The sequence below is a fragment of the Tiliqua scincoides genome, chromosome 1 (assembly GCF_035046505.1).
Source record: "Tiliqua scincoides isolate rTilSci1 chromosome 1, rTilSci1.hap2, whole genome shotgun sequence".
NCBI lineage: Eukaryota > Metazoa > Chordata > Lepidosauria > Squamata > Scincidae > Tiliqua > Tiliqua scincoides.
The window spans coordinates 234,124,077-234,146,874 of NC_089821.1; the positions used below are offsets into that span (position 1 = coordinate 234,124,077).

At 44.0% G+C, this 22,798-nt stretch overlaps 1 protein-coding gene across 2 annotated transcripts in view; it reads right to left on the minus strand.

Moving 5' to 3' along the window:
- SMYD3 (SET and MYND domain containing 3) overlaps positions 1-22,798 on the minus strand; it is a 429,466-nt gene that overhangs the window by 37,442 nt on the left and 369,226 nt on the right. For both annotated transcript variants that reach the window (XM_066611503.1, XM_066611504.1), the window contains 2 exons: positions 19,170-19,257; positions 12,881-13,055 (listed from right to left, as the gene is read on the minus strand). In XM_066611503.1, coding sequence (XP_066467600.1) covers positions 12,881-13,055; positions 19,170-19,257 — 263 coding nt within the window. The remainder of the gene's footprint in view (positions 1-12,880; positions 13,056-19,169; positions 19,258-22,798) is intronic.

Here is a 22,798-nt window from a genome sequence, read left to right on the forward strand (position 1 = left end):
TAGAAGAATTAAGACTAGAACACACTTTGGATTGTTATACAATATTGTAATAGGTTACTTTTTGTTCTTTTTTATTATAACAAATGGCACTTTAAGGGTTAAATAGCAAGTTCAGGGGTGCAATTTTCAGTGATAAAACAACACAGAGATAAAGGACTAAATATCCCCCATTTCCATGGCATGGCCCTGCCCAAACTTTGGCCCCATATGACTGCTATACACAAGTCACCACATGGTAAATGTAAGGTGAAGCTTGGAGCTTAAACAATACTAAGGAATAGTGTTGGGAACTCAAGTCAGGTGTCTTGGACTCAAGTCGCAAAAATGCGTGATTTTGGATGACTCTGCAACTCATAAGTTACTTGCGTGGAAGACTCTGAAAAAGACTTGAGTCAGGGCCCCCCTGACTCGACACTTGTCCCATGCATGCTGACTCAAATCTGTCTGTGTCTGGGGGTGTTTGCTTACTGTTTTCGCCATGTGGAAAACCTCATGGAGCCATAATTCTGACCAGCAAGCAGCAGGGAGTTCCAGCTGAGAGGCAGGAAAGGGTTAATGTGAGCAGGAGCGGGGTTGTTGGACTGGGCTCTTTTCTAATCTCTGATAGGAAGGAAGGTATGGATGAGCATTAGACAAAAGTTGGGCATTCTCATATTTCATTTAGCTGAGGGAGGGCAGAGGGAAGAAGAGGGGTGGGGCAACCCTCATTGAATGACTGGCTAAAGTGATAACTTCTTCTGAGTACTTCTGAGTAGGGCTGCCAAGGATAGGGTCGTCCTGGTAAGCCTCCCAGCTGCTGTTTTTCAGGTCAAGTCGTAGGGGGTGGTGACTCAGCAACTCGACTCAAGTCAAGCCATGCTGGCTTTTCCCACTCCGCTAAAGAATAAAAGATAGGAAAAAAACCTGAACATAAAAACATGATTTTGAGGAAGGTTTTATAGTAAGCATGTGCATTCATTTGAGAATGATGATGATGAATCTCCATTCAACTTCTATTTGGTACAAAACCTAGAGGTTCAACTAAATGGCATATGAGCCATTTTCATTCATTTCCAGCATAGCAGAGTAGCACACTTTTTAAAAACTGGAAATGAGACTCTTGGTGGTCACCGCGTTTTTCCCCACAGTGCCCACAATTAAGCTACACTGTGGGAAAAACATGGCAGCTGCCAGGAAGAGCTCGGAGATTTCTTTTCAACTTTCAGAACAACTTGAGTTTTGTTTTGTTTTGTAAATTAAAGGCTGCATTTTTATCATACTACAAGATAAGTCTCCAGCTCTGTTACAGGTCTGCTGGGGCTAGTAAACATAGGAGGGATTCATCCAAATCTAACCTGTTTTTAAACAAACCAAAAACCTAAACAAATGAAGTTTATATTCTTAACAAAAATGAATGGAATGCCAACATGAAAAGAACTCATGCACACCTCTACTTTGTAGTAGCAGAGGGAGCTGAAACACAACATGTATTATAGCTCTGAGTGAGTATGAAGAAAGACAAATGAGGGGGCAGTGGCTTGGGGAAGAGTGAGCTTTTGGGTTAAATGAATTGCTTGTTTGTGAGGCTAAGGAAGGAAGGATCTAGGGATTTCTAAAGGTACCTCTTGCTTGCCTAGACTATAACATTCCTCATTCAGTAATTTCACTGAAAGTTTCACCCTTAATTTCCTGCCTCCCTTATTATTGTCCTTCCATCATTCTGCCCATACTTTCCCCACCTTTCCCTGCTGTTCCCATCACTCTGCTATCAATTACTTGATTTTAACACATTCTGAACTTTACTGAGATCCCCTGAACCAAACTACTGCTCTCATCTCACCACTATCAGGTTAAGAAAAAGTCACTGAAACAAAGTCTGAGGTGAGTTCTTTGCGCACGTGAAGGGAAGTCAGGAAATGTCCCTCCCCATTTTCTTTGGTGGGCAGAGCTCGAGTCCTGCAGTTGCCTTGCAGGGGGAAGGAAGGCTGTGGCAATGCCGCCAGCCCACTCACTGGCTTGCACTGGCTGGGGTGGAGGAGGAATTGGGGCCAGCAGGCAGAAGGAAACCGTGCCTGACTGACTGAAGCTACAATCCTATGCACACTTACCTGGGAGTAAGCCTCACGGACTATACTGGGACTTACTTCTGAGTAGACGTGCCTAGGATTGGCTCTGAGTGAGGCTGCATGGGAGGCAGTGCCAGCAGTAATGTGCCTCCCCCTCCCCCCTACTGTTGCAATAGTGGTGAGTGAGGTAGAGGCAGTTGGGAGCCCCGCCAGGGAAGCTCCCTTGCCTCAGCGCCCTCAGGCCTCAATGGGGAGGCTGCTGGTTGGGGGACTGTGGTGACCCTCCAGCACTGGGGTGCCCTACAAAGGCCTTTCACAGCCCCGCAGAAGTCTCAGGTGAAACAAAACTGGCTCTTCCCGCCAGGAACTTTCCCCACTCAGCATCTGCCTGCCATTGCCGCCTCAACCCCTTTCCTGGTTCCACCAAGGGAGGACGGATAGGTGGCCCACCCCGCACCCCCTCGCCTCCCCTTCCCACCCAAGCGAGGGAGACCCAGGCGGGGCTTCCCTAACTCCCTTCCAAGGGGCTTCCTCACTCCCTCCCAGTTGTTGGAGGCTGCTTCTGGAATGGGGGCAACTGTGTAGCCCATTGCTGCATGCATGGCGATAGCAGCAGATGACTGTTGCTCCCTGTAGTCCAAATCGGATGCAGGCATTGTTGCCCCTGACGTTGCCCCCCCAGTAGCTGTAGCCCAGTGCAGCTGCTACCCCCTGCACTCCCTAGCTATGTCATTGATGGCAGCAAAAACAACAAAGTTAGTCCAACAAATGAGTATGAAAGAGAGTGAAACACATGATAAATCATGGGACCAAACAGCCATGAAATGGGCAATTGTCATTCTGTGTGAAGTATGTGGAAGGTTGTACTTAGATAAAACCTTACAATATATGAGGCCAAACCACTGTCCATTTTAGCCTTGGTTTCTCTGTAGCCATGGTTACAATCTACCCATGCTATATTTTGATATCAAAATATTTTATTCTTAGGATAAAGTGCCAATTTTTTCCTATAATCTGCCACCAGATATCTGACATGTTTAAGGGCCCAATCCTATCCAATTTTCTGACGCTGATGGAGTGGTCACTGGACCAGCAAAGCACTCCATTTGGATTGCACTCTTAAAGTACTAACATGTATTTTAGCAAATGGATTTCCTGACCTCAGAAATCATAGATGTTACATCATATGCATTTATATATATCAGCCATTTTCAGCTACTGTACCGTGGCACATTGATGCGCTGTGAATGGTCTCCAGATGTGCTGCAGGAATTTGGGAGATAATTTATTAGTAGGGCCATTGGCGAATGTGAGTCCCCCATCAGCAGTGTGGTGTGCCTTATCAACTGTTAAAAAACCAATGGTTTGTCTTGATCATTTTAGTGCCTTCCCAATGTCCCATGAAGTGAAAAAGGTTGAAAATCACTGGTATATATGCTATGGAAAGGTATGAATACAAACAACCAAAATGTAACCATTTTTAAGTGGTGACCATGTTGAAATCTCTGCATTCTCTAGGATAATTGCACATCTGAAACTGAATGTACAGCTAATATCTATACCCATGCAAAAAGCTGACCTCATAATCCCAATTTCAAATTTACTCATCAGTAAGTTCAATTAATACCCCCCAAGTACAATTTCAGAAAAACCCACAACCATAAGACATGCCCATTGGTTTACACATATTAACTATTAAACATCAGCAGCCCCTAGTGGTGATGTATATTATTCCATACCCTTTTCTTTGATGTAGTGTTTTTTGGGGGGACGGAAGTCACTCAATACAGATATAGTGTGCTTTAAGTCTGTGTCATACTTTGATCTCTTTTTAGTTGTCTTTAGCCACTGCAGATATCACAAAACCCTAAAAACAGGTCTTGATAAGATTTGACAAGAAGAAACAAATTTAAACTGAGTCTTAAACTGAGTGGTTGTATCCAAAACAGAATGTCCTACAATTATTTTCATCTTGCTACATGAAACTGTAGAGATTGTCAGTTTTATTAATCCAGGCACTGATTCCATTAATGTTTACAAGCTAGAAAGTAACACACTTCTCAATTAAAAAGCATCCAACTTTTGTTTCGCAAGCGCATTATGAAGATCCATCAATCAAAATATGTTTGCTCTTGTTGTGTTCCCCCCTGTGTAAAGGGATTAATATCCTTACATTATTTGTTTTCCAGAATTAGTGGAATAAGACAATTCTCTCAAATTCCCCAAAGTTGAACTATTGACAATGAGTATGTAGGGGGTGATTAATTTTCAAGGAAGCTTAGATGCTACTATGACTAAGCATGCCTGGATTCCAGTTCTGCTACAAAGGGAAAGAAAGCATCCCAGGCAGTTATTGGTAGGTTGATCACAGTCTGCATCTCCATGGCATACAAGCCCCTGAAGTTGACTCTCCTATCTGGAACATCAGTGTAGTCCATAAGGGGCATCCTCATAAAGATATTCCGCACTAGACTGTCTTTGTTTGGATTTGACCCTGGAACCAGTGAACAGTGCAGAAACACAAAGGCAGAGTGGGGTTTGCAACCCTCATATTAATAACGGAGCAATTCATAAATCTAATGTTTCTTTCTCTCGCAGTGGAGGAGAGCATCCTAGGACAGGATATGCCATAACTCTTTTCTAGTTTGGGAGGGCAGGACTATTACGGCACAAGCCTAACCAAGTCTACTCAGAAGTAAGTCCTATTTGGTTCAATGGAGCTTACTCTCAGGAAAGTGTGGTTAGAACTGCAGCCTTATTCTATTAAAACTACATTAATTGCTATCTATAGAAAGACAGCAAAGAGGAAATTCTTAAAATTAAAAAGGGATGTACCGTTGCACAAGCATGGAGGGGTAAAAGAAGGGGGAGAGAAGGATATGATGAAATTAGAAGGGCTTCCCAGAAAAAATGGGACTGGAGAACAAGGAATTTAGCAGGAGCAGTAAAAGCTAGGGCAGTGGTTCTCAAACTCTCTGGGAGAGTTTGAGAGCCACAAAGTACTTGTGTGCGCAGGGGGGGGCAGGCAGCGGGGGCAGGGGGATGGCAGCAGCGCAATCCCCAGGATAGCGCCGCCCAGGGAGCTGCAGTGGCTTGGGTGCACTTACCCAAGCCTCCTGCAGCCTCCCCAGGCTGTGGGGAGCCCAGTGCGACCTGCAGCAGGGCTCCAGGGGATCGCACTGCTGCCTCCTCACTGCCTCCAGGCTGCACCACCCCTTAAGGGGGCAGAGGCCAGGGCTCACAGGCTGTGGCATTGCGACGCCCCAGTTTGAAAAGCCCTGAGCTAGGGAAATGAAAAGAAAGATGTGAGAAGAGTTCCCGAAGTTTGCGCCACAACAAAGGCCATAACTGAGTTGTGGTCCTCTGTTGCCTGAAACAAGAGTTAACATCAAGAAGGTAGTGGAGCTACTTTACCTCATTGCAATGTGGGAGCTAATCTCTGCTACCAATCCCTCTTAGGGTCCAATCCTATCCAATTTTCCAGCACTGGTGCAGCCGCAATGCAACCCAAAGGTAAGGGAACAAATGTTCCCATATCTTAAGGAGGCCTCTGGGACTGCCTTCCCACCACAAGATGCAATGCATGCCCCATTGGCATGGCTGCACTGGAACTGGAAAACTGGATAGGATTGGGTCCTTAACCAGCACAGCAGCTGCTCAAAGGGAGCCAATTCGGGTAGCCCAGTAGTTTGAGCAGCTGCTGTGATGTTACAAGTGTCTGCCTTCCATGGAGGCCTGAGACTTGTTCAGGCTTACCCTGAAATAGTAAAATCTCTCTCTCTCTCTCTCTCTCTCTCTCACACACACACACTCACACACACACACACACACACACACACACGGGGTGGGGGGAGAGAGAAGCTAGAGGAACTATTTTGTCAGTTTGACTGCACTCAAAACAAGGGATAGAGGGCAATTTGGGAATGGTGACGAGGCTATACCAAGGACCAAGGTTAGCAATCCATTTCTGCTGTTTTGTGTGCACTGTATTATAGCAGGGCTAGAATGCCATGACCAAAGAATTCTCCTGTTCCAAGACAGGGTGCAAAAAACGCAGAAAAGGCTTTGAAGCAAGCCCAGATAAGTTGCAACTGCAAGCTCTTCAAAGTGGAAAGCAGGGCAAGATAGCCATAGCTACCTTTCCAAGAGAAGGAGTTATATTGCAAGGTGGCACATAAAGATGGTGGAATGCCTCATCAAAGATAGGATCTCAAAACACATAGACGAACAGGCCTTGCTGAGGGAGAGTCAGCATGGCTTCTGTAAGGGTAAGTCTTGCCTCACGAACCTTATAGAATTCTTTGAAAAGGTCAACAGGCATGTGGATGCGGGAGAACCCGTGGACATTATATATCTGGACTTTCAGAAGGCATTTGACACGGTCCCTCACCAAAGGCTACTGAAAAAACTCCACAGTCAGGGAATTAGAGGACAGGTCCTCTCATGGATTGAGAACTGGTTGGAGGCCAGGAAGCAGAGAGTGGGTGTCAATGGGCAATTTTCACAATGGAGAGAGGTGAAAAGCGGTGTGCCCCAAGGATCTGTCCTGGGACCGGTGCTTTTCAACCTCTTCATAAATGACCTGGAGACAGGGTTGAGCAGTGAAGTGGCTAAGTTTGCAGACGACACCAAACTTTTCCGAGTGGTAAAGACCAGAAGTGATTGTGAGGAGCTCCAGAAGGATCTCTCCAGACTGGCAGAATGGGCAGCAAAATGGCAGATGCGCTTCAATGTCAGTAAGTGTAAAGTCATGCACATTGGGGCAAAAAATCAAAACTTTAGATATAGGCTGATGGGTTCTGAGCTGTCTGTGACAGATCAGGAGAGAGATCTTGGGGTGGTGGTGGACAGGTCGATGAAAGTGTCGACCCAATGTGCGGCGGCAGTGAAGAAGGCCAATTCTATGCTTGGGATCATTAGGAAGGGTATTGAGAACAAAACGGCTAATATTATAATGCCATTGTACAAATCGATGGTAAGGCCACACCTGGAGTATTGTGTCCAGTTCTGGTCGCCGCATCTCAAAAAAGACATAGTGGAAATGGAAAAGGTGCAAAAGAGAGCGACTAAGCTGATTACGGGGCTGGGGCACCTTCCTTATGAGGAAAGGCTACGGCGTTTGGGCCTCTTCAGCCTAGAAAAGAGACGCTTGAGGGGGGACATGATTGAGACATACAAAATTATGCAGGGGATGGACAGAGTGGATAGGGAGATGCTCTTTACACTCTCACATAATACCAGAACCAGGGGACATCCACTAAAATTGAGTGTTGGGCGGGTTAGGACAGACAAAAGAAAATATTTCTTTACTCAGCGCGTGGTCAGTCTGTGGAACTCCTTGCCACAGGATGTGGTGCTGGCGTCTAGCCTAGACGCCTTTAAAAGGGGATTGGACGAGTTTCTGGAGGAAAAATCCATTATGGGGTACAAGCCATGATGTGTATGCGCAACCTCCTGATTTTAGGAATGGGTTAAGTCAGAATGCCAGATGTAGGGGAGAGCACCAGGACGAGGTCTCTTGTTATCTGGTGTGCTCCCTGGGGCATTTGGTGGGCCGCTGTGAGATACAGGAAGCTGGACTAGATGGGCCTATGGCCTGATCCAGTGGGGCTGTTCTTATGTTCTTATGTTCTTATGATGGCTGTCCTGCCCATATTAGCACAGCACCTTTAATTGCACTTAGGAAAGGAGAAAGAAGAAGGGAGCAGGTGATTATCACCCTTGGGTGCCACCTTGGCATAGTTGTTCTTAGATAGTGTCTGGAATGAGGCTGGCTCAAAGGAGGACCAGTGGGTCAAACAAACAAATGCAGTGGCAGCAACATAAGACAGGTGAACAAGAGACGAAAGATGTGGATCTGGTGACACAGCTTTTTATACCTCCCCCCCCCCCCAGATAAAAGATCTTATGTGTTTTTGTGGAGCTTGATGACCCCTGATTGCTTATCCCTGACCCTAAATGGACACTACTATTGTTTTGCATCTTGGGGTGCAACAAGCTGTGGAGTCCAGCTGCTTATTGACTGGGGGCTTCTTGACTGAGTTTGGCCATAGGGTTGGCGACTAACAACTTTGTTCACTCCAAGCCAGGATGGTCCTGGGATGCAGCTTTTGTTCATAGTGTCAAATGTGTTGTACAAGAAAGATTTGGCTATCTGTAGAATTTTCCAAGGTACCAGAGTCTGCAAAGCTTCTTCCAAGCTAGCCTGAAAGAGCAGGCCAGAGTTGTTTGCTCTGACAATTCAAAGTGTGGCTTTTCTCTAGGTCTGTGAAATTTCTTGCCATCACTCCAGATTCAAGTCACAGCACTGGCCTGTGTCTTGCACCCAGCACCACATAATATGTATTCAAACATGTCACACATCATGTGTCGAAATACAGAAACACAAAAACTGTCAGACAACACAGCAGTGGAATGCTCCAGACATTGGTCCAATAAAGGTGACTGAGCAGCCAACTATGGGGATCTTCTGAATCTCATAAAGACCCCTTTAAGCACACTCTATGCTCCTTTCAAAATGGAATTATTTCCATTTATTAAAAAGAACCCCCTTCGTATCAGAATTCAAGAAATACTTATGTACCAGGAGATGCTCATGAATCTATAGCAAAAAAACAAGGCATTTGATAGAACAGCTTAACATGTCATTTAAATAAATAGCAAGAAGAGTTATGGATAATGGTTAAATAAAAACTTAGCTACTCTGGCAATGAAAACTTGCTCAAAAACTGCACTTAGCACACAGCAGTGGATGCAAACCCTGCTGATCACAGAGTGGAAACACACACAGTAAATACAGTCCCTGAAATTAAAATGGTTTTAGACCAATTGTTGGGACCCTTTTAGAGGTAGACATACCAGCTATATTTATGGATGGCTTGGTTTTCAGGTGATTTCCTACAGATAACAATATGAATTTTTTTTCCCAGAGTTGAGAAAAGGAAAATAGATAGCTGTAATGGAACTGCAGGAGCAGTCAAGAAGTAGATTGATTCAACTGGAGAAATTCAATGCACCCCAACAGATTTCCTAGGATTTGATATCCTGCTGCTTCAGGCGCAACTTCTTGTAATGAGAAACTGAAGGTGTTTTTTGTCAGGTGCGTCAAAGCTTGTAGTGATGGCTTGAAGGTAAAAAAGAAGTAACCTCGGCCTGAAAATGTCTCTCCTCAGGAAATGCTTTTGCACCTGGCGAGACTAAGAGCAATGTTTTCAAGGCACCAAGAAGGTCAGCCTACCCATGCCAATAACATTTCATCAAAGACATTTTTACAGAACATGCCATTTGTGGATGTATGTAGTGTGGGGTGGGGGGAGGAGAAGTGGAGAGAAATCAACTTGGCTGTAATAAGAAGGTTGAAAACTGTGTCACACATCACTAAGCAAACAGAGAAAGAGATATGAAAATGATTGATAAAATTATAATTGTTTCCCCTTGCAATTTTTTTCACTGTAAAAAATTGCAGCACTGTTGGCCTGAAGCTTAATACTTACAGAGTTACAGGTTACACGGTGAAAAAAAGCAGCTGAACAGAAACAGTAAATAAAGGGAGTAAATTAAACCGAGAAGGTCATTTTGAAAGGGATTTTTTTTTTAAAGGCAGCCAGATCCTCACCTCTGTAGAAAAGCTCTTTCCCTGAAATTTCTACAAAAGCAATGAAGTAGCTATCTGATATTGCATTGAGTGGCCACAACTAATGTTATAGTTAAAGCAAGGATTTCAGGTTTTTTACATCATTTTCTGTTTTTAACAAATTAGGAAAGATTTTTTAAAATTATTCTCTCTAAAGTGCATTTTTAAATCCACCTTTGCCAGTGGACTCACTTATTGCTGGGAAATGAATAACTCAGGTTCACCACTCTGCCTGTAAAACAGAACTATAATTATAGTTTGCCAGCAGAGTGTACAATTTCATGATTTTTTTTCAATGCAATACATTAATAGCCTTGAGAGGCTCCTTGCACAACTAATGAAATAATGGAAACACGTAAAAATGCATTAACATATATTATGCACGGAGTACATATTGCAGTTATGTGTAGCAGTAGTAAGCTGTTTTGCCAAATTCCATTTCCAAGCGTGACCTAAATAACTTACGCCCATTTAAAGCTAATTAGTTCCCCTCTTCACTCAAAATTGCCCTAATTCTGCAGATAGCACTGCTGGGAGTTGCCCCACCACCAGGGTGGTTCATCTGTTCAACCTGCAAAGGTTTCCCTTCTTTCCTTCCTTCTCCCACCAGCAGCTTCTCCAGCCACTGCAGCAACACCTTAGACCGCAGCAGCTCTTAGGTGTGGTAACCACACACTAGTCTCCAGCAGTCTTCCACAGTCTCAGTCAGTGTCATCCCACCCGCCCATCTGCCCTCTTTCCTCCAAGTTCCTTTCTGTTGCTTTCTCAGTCTCTCCAAGCTTTTTTCTTCTATACCCACACCCTTTCCTTTCTCCAGGTGCTACTTTTAACCCTGAGAGCCTTGTTGCCTGCAAGTGGCTACAGCTGGGCAGCACACTCACTGAAATCTAAGGCCCTGGTGCTTCCCAGACCCTAAGGACTCATGCTTCCTAGACCTGTCCTTGTTGGGGCCAATGTTGATACCATACCCTATCTCTTCAAGGGATCTTGCACATACCCATTACATAAGACCAGAAAAACAAAGCAGTAACTTTTGGAACCATGCACAAACTGCATTGAGTCCACCAAGTTCCCCACTTTGCTCCTCAAAAAGGACACATGCTTATCACATGCTCAGTAACATTGTGATTTTTCATTTTGCAGTTCCTGATGTAGGGCAGAGATGTAGTACAAAACAGAGTTGTCCAACATGAAGTGACACGCAGCACTTGGTGGTTCTTTTTTCTGCCTGAACATTGGAATTTCATTACACAGGCAAGGGGAGCGGCTTGCAGAATTATATCATCACACATCACTCAGTCAAGTCTGTCTTGGACTGGTTTATGACCAGGCTTTCAATATTTTTATGATAGTTTTTAAAGGCTTTTATTCTACTGCAAGTTGCCCTGAGAACTAAGCCAATCAAGAATAAGAATAATGTTTTTCAAAGGCATCAAAACTTTCATTCTTACCAGAAGGAGACACTTACAAAAGATCACTCAAGAGAAAACTGAAAGAAGTGACCTGCCACCTCAAATACTGCCACTTGAGCCTTAAGTAAGATTCCATGTAAACATTTAACCCAACATTTTTTAAGGTTTATTGTCTCAATATCTGTTATTTAGGAAAAGCAGTCTTAGGCTGCAATCCTAACCACACTTTCCTGAGAGCAAGCCCCATTGAACAAAATAGGACTTACTTCTGAGTAGACCTGGTTAGGATTGTGCCCTTAGAAACCTTCTACCCTGTAATGAATCTAAGGCCCAAATCCTCACCCACTTTCCAGCACTGGCACAGCTGTGCCAATGGGACATGTGCTGCATCCTGCAGTTGGGTGGCACTCAAGGAGGCCTCCTCCAAGTAAGGGAATGTTTGTTTTTTTCCCTCAGAGCTGCATTGCCCTTATGTCAGTGCAGGAAAGTGGGTTAGGATTGCGCCCTATACAAGACCCCTCCAAATTCAGCGGCCAACCTTACTGCACTTTAAAGTATGTCAACTTCTGTTGCAGGCAGTAGCCATTCCAACTGAACACCTTTCATTCCCAATAACACACCAAAACATCATTGATTGCCAAGAAGTGTTTGCCTTTCCTTGTGTAAATAAGTGAAAAATGCTGTTGCTATGCCAGTTGTGGTATTTGAAGATCCTAATTGAGAGCTTGACCATCAATATTTTTTTCTTTAAAATGTTACTTCTGCATGAACAAAAGAAAATAAATGCAGAAGGTACGAGTACAAAGCCACGTATTTCTCTTTGATCATTCTGGTTCTTCTTTCTCACCACTCTGCCATAGAGTTACTACCTGTTTCAAAGGAAGATGCTTTTCTTTTGTTCAAACCACATCAATCAAAGCAAATTAGACACTAAGCTAAAAGCAGATGGTACTACAAGGACGTCAAAAAAGCACATAGAAAGGCAAAGCCCTGAAAAAAAAAATTATGAGCTTATAAAATGTACCTGAGAATATAGAAGTTTTTGAACATTGCATGGGCAGAAACAAAAAAGGGTCAGACTAGTCCAGGAAAGTGTATTTCATAAACACTATGGTCAAATATCCCCTAATACTTTGCTATTCAGTACCAGCTAGGACAAAAGTAACTGTTTTTCAAGTTGGTTGAACTGGGGAGGAGTGGGTTGCAATTTAACTATAGACCACAAAGTATAGAAGCAGGATGCCTAGTACTGAAAGAGTCCCTGTCACATACCACCAATTACCAGTCAGAGGGTTTGAAATCAAAGAAAGCTAAGCAAGTGCAGGCCATGTAAGCTCCATCCTTTTCCCCTTTTCTGTCACCGTGACAGATACTATATTGGGATGCATGAGCCCCTCAAGGAATTTTCAACCCCATTTTATTTGAAGAAAATTGTAAAATGATATCCACACACAAAGATTTGCTTGGTTACCAGGAAGGATTTCAGGCTGCCAGCACTTTGTGGTGACCAAGGAAGATGGGTAGCCGCTCCACTCTAATTCAATGCTCAATAAATACAATAAGGACAGTTGCATTTTACTACTATTTACTATTTTACTACTGTATGGGGAAAAATTGCTTATGCAGAGAGTACACATCTGCCAAGTTTTTCCAGGGTCTAGAATATGAACCACCTTACCCATCTCTTGGTTACAGTCACATAGTAGTAGCGGCCTTCAGTACATTGTACATCTGTCTTCCCTGAACAGAAACTAGCCCTTGCAGCACATCATTGCAACTTTAGTCCTCACCTGTAGGGTTCCAAAGTTCTGATACCATAAAGCAAAGCTTCCTCCAAAAGACCACAGTTTATGCAGGCATCCATGGCAAGGTCAAGTACTTTCAGCTGATAGATGTTGGAATCTGGGAGATGAGTGGCATTGCCTTTCAATAATGCCTGGCACAACACCAGAACTTGCTCCCACTCTGTTAGTAATTTTAAGGATTAATCTGCATCATCATAATCAAACAGGAGTAAAAACAAATGAGAATATGACAGTAAGAAATCCCAATATCCCTTCCAGAGTTTCAAGATCTAAACATATGTACAGACAGGTCACATCATATGCGCCTTTAACTTGAACAAATTCAAGTATATGCACAGCGAGAGAGAGAGCACTACAGTTTAAATAGCATGGGCAATTCTGCCTGCCATTCCACAAAGTGAGACTATGCCCCAGAGTGAAAGTGAGATGGGAGAATGAATCTGTGTTCCCACAGTTTCTGTGTGTCTCTCATAGTGTGATTTTTGTTTTTAAAGAGACAGTACATATTTTTTTGGATTTAAGGTAGATTTTCCCCTTACACCAGTGGTATTCAGACTAGGGCGTCATGATGACCCGGCCTGAGGGCCCTAAAGGGACAGGGGCAGGGGGGAAGGGGCGGGGGGGAAGGCAGCAGGGGTTGCCTAACGGGGCTGCAGGGACTGGGATGTACTCACCAGTCCCTATAGCAGCCTTCCCGTGGTGTGGGGAACCCTGTGCGAGCGCCTGCAGGGCTCCCTAGCTGGTTTGAAATGAGAGTAGAGCAATCGTGCTCCACTTCCAGTTTTGAGGAAGTGGAACGCAATCGCTCTACTTTCACTTCAAACCAGCTGGGGAGCCCTGCAGGCACTTGTGCAGGGCTCCCTGCACCCCCAGGATGATGCTGCAGGAACTGGTGAGTGCATCCCAGTCCCTGCAGCCCCCCTGAGTGGCACGATCTTGGGGATCGCATTGCTGACTTCCCCCACCCCCACTACCTCCCTTGCAAGAATTACCCCCGCTACCTCCCTTGCAAGAATTTAATTAACCTCAGATAGAGGTTAAAAGAGAAGATGTTTCAGACCTCATTGATAAATTAAAGATCAATAAGTCACCGGGCCCTGATGGCATCCACCCAAGGGTTATTAAGGAATTGAAGAATGAAGTTGCTGGAATTAAGGAATTGAAGAATGAGCAATTGCTTGAACTTGAAGCAATTGCTGCAGCTTGCAGCAATTGCTGCAACTTGAAGAATGAAGTTGCAGATCTCTTGACTAAGGAATGCAACTTGTCCCTCAAAACGGCCACGGTGCCAGAAGATTGGAGGATAGCAAATGTCACGCCTATTTTTAAAAAGGGAAAGAGGGGGGACCCGGGAAACTATAGGCCGGTCAGCCTAGGATGCCTCATCAAAGATAGGATCTCAAAACACATAGACTAACAGGCCTTGCTGAGGGAGAGTCAGCATGGCTTCTGTAAGAGTAAGTCTTGCCTCACGAACCTTATAGAATTCTTTGAAAAGGTCAACAGGCATGTGGATGTGGGAGAACCCGTGGACATTATATATCTGGACTTTCAGAAGGCGTTTGACACGGTCCCTTACCAAAGGCTACTGAAAAAACTCCACAGTCAGGGAATTAGAGGACAGGTCCTCTCGTGGATTGAGAACTGGTTGGAGGCCAGGAAGCAGAGAGTGGGCGTCAATGGGCAATTTTCACAATGGAGAGAGGTGAAAAGCGGTGTGCCCCAAGGATCTGTCCTGGGACCGGTGCTTTTCAACCTCTTCATAAATGACCTGGAGACAGGGTTGAGCAGTGAAGTGGCTAAGTTTGCAGACAACACCAAACTTTTCCGAGTGGTAAAGACCAGAAGTGATTGTGAGGAGCTCCAGAAGGATCTCTCCAGACTGGCAGAATGGGCAGCAAAATGGCAGATGCGCTTCAATGTCAGTAAGTGTAAAGTCATGCACATTGGGGCAAAAAATCAAAACTTTAGATATAGGCTGATGGGTTCTGAGCTGTCTGTGACAGATCAGGAGAGAGATCTTGGGGTGGTGGTGGACAGGTCGATGAAAGTGTCGACCCAATGTGCGGCGGCAGTGAAGAAGGCCAATTCTATGCTTGGGATCATTAGGAAGGATATTGAGAACAAAACGGCTAGTATTATAATGCCGTTGTACAAATCGATGGTAAGGCCACACCTGGAGTATTGTGTCCAGTTCTGGTCGCCGCATCTCAAAAAAGACATAGTGGAAATGGAAAAGGTGCAAAAGAGAGCGACTAAGATGATTACGGGGCTGGGGCACCTTCCTTATGAGGAAAGGCTACGGCGTTTGGGCCTCTTCGGCCTAGAAAAGAGACGCCTGAGGGGGGACATGATTGAGATATACAAAATTATGCAGGGAATGGACAGAGTGGATAGGGAGATGCTCTTTACACTCTCACATAATACCAGAACCAGGGGACATCCACTAAAATTGAGTGTTGGGCGGGTTAGGACAGACAAAAGAAAATATTTCTTTACTCAGCGTGTGGTCGGTCTGTGGAACTCCTTGCCACAGGATGTGGTGCTGGCGTCTAGCCTAGACGCCTTTAAAAGGGGATTGGACAAGTTTCTGGAGGAAAAATCCATTATGGGGTACAAGCCATGATGTGTATGCGCAACCTCCTGATTTTAGAAATGGGTTAAGTCAGAATGCCAGATGTAGGGGAGGGCACCAGTATGAGGTCTCTTGTTATCTGGTGTGCTCTCTGGGGCATTTGGTGGGCCGCTGTGAGATACAGGAAGCTGGACTAGATGGGCCTATGGCCTGATCCAGTGGGGCTGTTCTTATGTTCTTAAGAACTTACTGCGCTTTTCAATCTCCCAGAGAGTTTGAAAACCACAGTCTTACACGATGACTTCAGGACCTAAACCTTGTGTACAACCTGACTCTATCTTTTTTTATTTTCAGTTAACAAAGCCTTTTATATATATAAGGCTGCATTTTTATCTGCAAAGAGCAAAAGAAAGGGAATGAGAGAAAGTTTTATTACAAAAATACATAACTGAAAGTAACCCAAAGTATAATTAATCCTTAACTTTTGGGAGCATTCTTTTCTTGAAATGAGCAACCTCTTTTTAGTCATCTTTTCCTGCTTTAAGGTCTCCATAAAGTTAAAGCCAGCCTATGGTGACTTAATTTTCTTTAATATAACAGTTCTAACAAAAGAAGTTTTGTCCTGCTCTAATTGTCAAAGATTAGGTAAAACTGCTCTTGGTTTCACAGATAAATGGTTTTGGATTACTGATCTATGTGATAAAAGGCACTGCTAACATTCAATTATTAAACACTATAAGAGCTCTTTTGATATGTTCATATGTGGGGAAAAATTGGTCATGTTTATATGAATTACTGTAGAACATTACCACGTTCACTTAAAAAGATACTTTTCCAAAAGCTTCCCAGCTGCCACAGATATTCCCAACTGTCTAGAAGAGGAGCCCCAGCAAGGCAAGGAAAACAACACTAGGGAGTGGTGGTGTCGTTTTTTAATATCTTATGAATTGGACAAACACGGAGTCGTTATTTTCCATTTCAACTTTTGCAAATAGCTGTACTGCCAAAAGAATAATTAGCAGCATCAGGGGTGAAAAGTAAGCGCTTGCTGGATGTACAAATGCTTTCTGATAGCCTCCCTTACCCCCACAGTTTTGTGACTGCGCGGAAGCCATTTCTTTGGTTAGGGAAAAATTATCCTACGTACCATCATACTTACTGGTTATTTCTATTCTGAAAATTGCTTTCGTGAGTTGTTATGCAGACATTACTGGCAGGCATAACCACATAGGTTAAATACTAGCAATTATTGTAACCACTGCCATAGCTGTTCCTGAAAATCTCACCTTAATGCATGCTGTAGACGTTTCTACCACTATAGTATCTCTAAAACAAATACACATTATTTTACTTTCAGAGAAATTATAATGTAATCCCTAATATAAAAGTTAACCAAAGCATAGCCCAGTTGTTTCTGCCACAGTTCCCTGCTGTTTTCCATCATGTATTAGGTACCCTCAGAAGACTTAAGCATGGAAATCTGACCAGGTATTACTTTCCTAGTGTTCACATAATTTACAGACAATTCTCCTCCAGCATAACGAAGATGAACAGAGACAAGATATTTTATTAAACAGAAAATTTTCAGCCTGCTCTTTCAGCTGAGACTTTTGGTGATTGGCATTTTCTTTTGGCTTGTAATGCGATAACTCTTTTTGTAAATTAAGATAGCCATAAAGCTTGGTATGCACACTCATGATATTTTTAATATTACACTTCATGATATATTCATAAACTGTTCTTGTTTTGGGAAAAAAAATAACAACCCAATCAACCTAGACACTTGCGGGATACTTTGAACTATACAATCTAATCAGTAACTGAGGGCCTATCCAACTTTCTAGTGCCAGTGCAGCTGCAGTGCAGCCCCAAGACAAGGGAACAAACATTCCCTTACCTTGCGGAGGCCTTCAAAACTACCCTCCCACCACAGGATGCAGCACGCATCCCATTGGCACGGCTACACCAGGGCTGGAAAGTTGGAAAGGACTTGGCCCTCAGAGTGCAATCCTAAGCACACTTAACAAGGACTAAACCCCCACTGAGATCAATGGGACTTACTTCTAGGTAAACATGCTTATGACTGCAATGCTAACAAATTTTGTAGTGGCAGCAGTGAAGCCCCTAGAGTTGGTTGCTTGAATAATGTGGTGTCACACAATGTTCACAAACATTATAAAAGTTAAGAGGATTAAGGGCCCAATTCTATCCAATTTTCCAGTACCCATGCAGCCTCAATGCAGCCCCAAAGTAAGGGAACAAATGTTCCCTTACCTTGAGGAGGCCTCTGTGACTGCCTCCCCAACACAGGATGCAGCGCACGCCCCATTGGCATGGCTGCACCAGCACTGGAAAACTGGATAGGATTGGGCCCTAAATTCACAGTGTTTATGAGTGGCATTTGACCGTAAGAGAAAGGTCAGTTTACTTCCACAACCCTACCACAGGAAGGAAACAGGATGAATTAAGGAGAAAGATCCGGTTCTGGAAAGCGGAATAAGATTATATCCCATGTGTTAAGAAGTGTAGTTGGGAGGCCATCTTGGAATGGCTTGAAAGACTAAGGGCCCAGTTCTATCCAACTTTCCAGCGCTGGTGCAGCTGCAGTGCAGCCTCTAGGTGTGGGAACAAATGTTCCCTTACCTTATGGAGACCCCCATAACTACCCTCCCATCACAGGATGCAGTGCACACCCCATTGGCACAGCTAAACCTGGGCTGGAAAGTTGTATAGGATTTGGCCCCAAGTCTGAGTAAACATTGAGCTGAAAATCTAGAACCTCAGGCAGCCAAATCCTGAGCTGCCCAGGGCGCCCAGCCTCGGCGGCACCAAGAACGGCTGCTGCTGGATCCTGCGTGCCTTGGGCTACCGCAGGCACCATCTTGGGAGAAGGGAGTTTTGTCCCCTTCTCCCGGGGAAGGGAAGCAGCCCCGCAATGGGGCTACTCACTTTACTGCCGACCGTAAGTAAAGGCGTTTGTGTAGGGCGCCAAGCCCTGCACAAACACCATGAATCCGGTGGAATGGAGCTTCATGGATCCGCCTACCTCCCTCTCGCCGGCACGCCTCCTCCCAACCTCCTCCCCACCCCTGCTTCCCTGCCATGTCTCCCCCCGCCCTCTCTCTGCCCCCCACCGGCCTCCCTCCTCCCTGCCCCCCTCCCTGCCCCTGCTTACTGTGTCATGGCTCAGCGGTCGGTGAAACCGCTGAGTGGCTGAGGCTAGGCGCCCGCCCCACACTGGCCCAGCGCTAGCCCAGCACTGGGTTAGTACGGGCAGTAGCCCGGCAGTGAAGCTCGCAAATGTGCCTTACGGCATGTTTACGACAGTGTGCGGCAGCACGACGCCACTGCGCCAAGTTCTGAGAGGGCTCAGAAAGGCACAGACCACAATGGGCTGACAGAAGACATGACGAACAAGAAATATTTGGGAAACATAGTACTGTAAATTTTTAAACATATATTTTACAGCGAAAAAAGAATAGCATGATCTGAAGTGAAGCCTCTTGAACCACATTTGCTATTTTAAATAGTTAAATGTTTGATTGAGTGACTGACAGAAAGAAAAACTGGCAGACAGATGAAAATGTTTTACGAACACAACAGTTTCTATAATTTAGAAACAATAATGAGCCTTTAAACATTGCTGGATCAAATGAAATCAATTTGCTGTTGACCATTACTGCAACACTGAAAGGATACGGCCTTGTGACTTTGCAGCCTCCATTTTATTTATAGCTTCTTTGGTTTCTTCACAAGCTTGCTCATCACCTGCCAACATGTCAGCATCCTGTTTTGATAGAAACAAAAGCATTTTTTATTTTCAAGAAACAATGCATTTTGAAGCATGTAGTTATACAACAACAATGAGGGTTATGCTCCATTTGGCATGAATCTTATTGGTTTCAATACTTTTAACACTGGTTACTTTGAGTGCCACACAGAAGTCAGTGGCAAAACTCCCTTCTAATTTAATGCTGCTGAATTGCACCCAATAAATAAAGCTGGGGGACGGGACGGGACGGGGGAACAGGACAGAAAGAAAACATTTGCTTGGGCTGTGTTTTTGTCACTCTTTGTAAATGTCTTCTATGGACTCTTCCTAATCAACTTAATGCAAGGAATGTCCATAAAATAAACACTTTAATTAATATCAAAAGGATTATGTGCCAGTCAACTTTGAAGTTGTTTGAACAGTCATAAAAGAAATCAAGTTAGGGAACAGAAATAACTTCATGTATCTGCTCTTCAAATATTCATAACAACTGCTCAGCAGCAGTACTCTACTGCTGAGTTATCCTATCAAGGTTAGTTTTCTGCAGTGGCACAACAAATATTTTTGGGCCCAATCCTATTCTACTCCCTTACCGATGCAGTCATGCCAAAATGGCCAGAGCAGCATCCTGCATGGAGGGGCCAAACAGTTGCGGAGCTCTTCTCTGAGTAAGCGTACATCTGTTCCCAAATGTTCTGCAGCACTGGGGGGGGGGGGGCGGAAATCTACTCGGACCTGCACTGTGGGATTGGGCCCAGGAAGGGGGATAGGATTTGACAACTGCCATTGAATCCACCCCCTTCCTGGACCTGATCCACCCATCCCCTGCCACATCCTTGTTCCTCTTTCCCCCGCCCTGTTGCCACCTTGCTCCACTCTCTTCTAACCCCATTCTGCACTCCCCTGACTCAGATAAACTGTTTGTCCATGACAACAGAAAAATGGAAGGCAACACTGACAGTTAATGAAAAACAACCTGGCCTTGTAGATATGTGCAGCACAATCCTATCTTGTGCTGGAACAGGTAGACCAGGAGGCCTGCGCTGTATCCAGCAAGATAGATGCACAAAGTGGCTCGGCCAGAGGTAAGGGGGAACTCTTCTCCTTAACCCCAGGTAAGCCCCAATGGGTCTCCTTAGACTTGCGCCACCTCCAGAGGTGGCATAAGTCAGGGGAGAGTGGAGCAGCTTGCAGTCGCTCCGCACTGCTTGGGAGTGGGGATTAGGATCCGACATAACTGCCAGGTTCCAGTACCAACTGAAGAACAGTGGTGGTCAAGGACTACTACAAGTCAAACAAATTGTGGAAGAAGGAAGGAGGGCACTTAAAGATTACATCAGGAACACTAAATAAAAATGTTGGCAGAAGTTTATAAAGAGGATATAAAAGAAGTTAACAAAACAAGAGGCCTACAGGCTGTGGAAAATCTATTAAACGCATGGCATAAAAAAAACCATTGCATGACCAATACATCAAGAACAGTCGTGTCACTAGGGGAGTGGGGGGGGAGTGCAACTGCAGCAGGTGACACCCTCAGGGGGATGACACCACTTGTGGCCAAAATTTTGGAAACCTTTTGGAAAACTGGTATTTTGGGAAACATATCGGCCTTATATAACAAAAAGTGGATTTCTTTAACTCAAAACCAACCAATGAGACTGATTGTTCTGAGAGCCAATGAGGTATTATGACACAGCAGGGAACCAATAAGGTGTTGGTATGAATCTGCTCACATTTCCATGTATCAGAGCTAATACTAGAATTCTCCTTCAGTTGTGTGTCAACAAGTTGACCATAGTATTTTTTAGCTGGTTACTGATTTGTTGGGTGACCTGTACTGTTATATATTAAAATAAATAAAGTTAATGGGGGTTACACCAACCCTAGTGATGCCACTGCACTTAGGTTGTGTGTATGATATTGTAATTATGGTCTGGTACAGGAGGAGGTCCACCATGGGGAGTGACTTAATGAGCTTTCGCACTAGGTGATGCAAACCCTAGTGGACCTCTGGTCATGAAAACACAGTAGACAAGGGCTCAAACTTGAAGAGGAAGAAGCATGAAAAACTGAAGAAACATTTAACATCTTTAAATAGCTACAATTATAATCAAAGTAAAGATGCAAGCTACTAAATTCTATATTAAAATCAAAATAGAAAAATAATACAAACACACTCTCTGATATAGCCTAGAACTATCCTTTGTTTGCATAAGGAAAAATTTTTAACTTGTTCTGCCTGTCATAAGAAAAAGTTATATTCCATAAATGCAAATCATGTGACGGACTTGTCAGATAAGACTCTGACAAATCTCTTACCACCCTCCACATCAAAATATTTATAAAAAGGAGTTTAGGGGTGACGATCCAATTAATATCTCAATTGCCATCTCAAAACTGTGAAAGTTAACAGGTTTTAATCTGCAGTTCTCATGGAGATGAGTAAAATTAATTACAGTGTGTTCCAAATAATAGGAAATATGTACCCCGAGTCCATATTTCATGCGTACCTTTTCAGCACTGTCTTCCATTCATGTCCATTTGGGAAAAAGGACGTGAACTCTTGTACTACTCCATGAGATGACTGCATCAAAATGGCCTTTGCTGTCTCAGGATTCTATGACATTCCACATTAGAAAATTACAAAGAAAGTAGTGTTTCTTTTGCAATTTGCAAATGTACTTACCATAAAATCAGCTATCTGATCACAATAAGCTCACCTGGAAATAATTTTGAACAGAACTAAAGCTACCATGACTAAAGGTCAACACTGGGACAAAAAAGATCATGTTGCAGTAGTTATGTCAGTTATGCTAATTGTACAGATCCAGAAGCATTAGGCTTTGCATATAAAGTGAAAGAGCCAAGTTCAGCCGAGATCTCATTCTGCTGCCTTCAAAGGGCACAGCATCAATTACAGAGGAGTTGACTTGATGTGTGTTGATATAACTGAAAGCAAAATGTGACCCATAAAATGTAAGTAATTGCACTGGTATGATATCACAGGCTAAGGCTTCATATGTGGAAAAAGATAGGAAATTCCTTTTGCTCCTAAATTTACATCCATAGCTGTCTGAATATAACACTTGTTTGGACAAGTCAATAGGGAGATGGATTCACACAAACACAGAGTTTAATTTCAAAGACAGATAACAACTGCATGCAGGAAGAGCATTTTCTGGTCATGGACAAAATGGAGTTGGTAGGGGCTTCAAACATACAAGGCAATACAACTGCACTAAAATCATCATGAAACTCATGACTGACATCCATCTAATGTGCCCGTTTACCAGGACCTGAGAGATTACATCATTAACAATAGTCCAGCGTCCAGTGTGCTTGCTGCACAGCAAGGCACAATCCTCTCCAAAGGCCCCCACCACATGCATGTCCAAATTTATTTATTAGATTTGTAATCCGCCTTTCTCCCCAAAGGGCACCCAAATTCCCTCACTTCTCTGCCCCATAAACTGCTGAGAAAAATGAGCAGACAGACAATGATACTCCTCTTGATCAGCAAAGAAAAGGGGCAGAAGCACCAGCACACACACTGCCC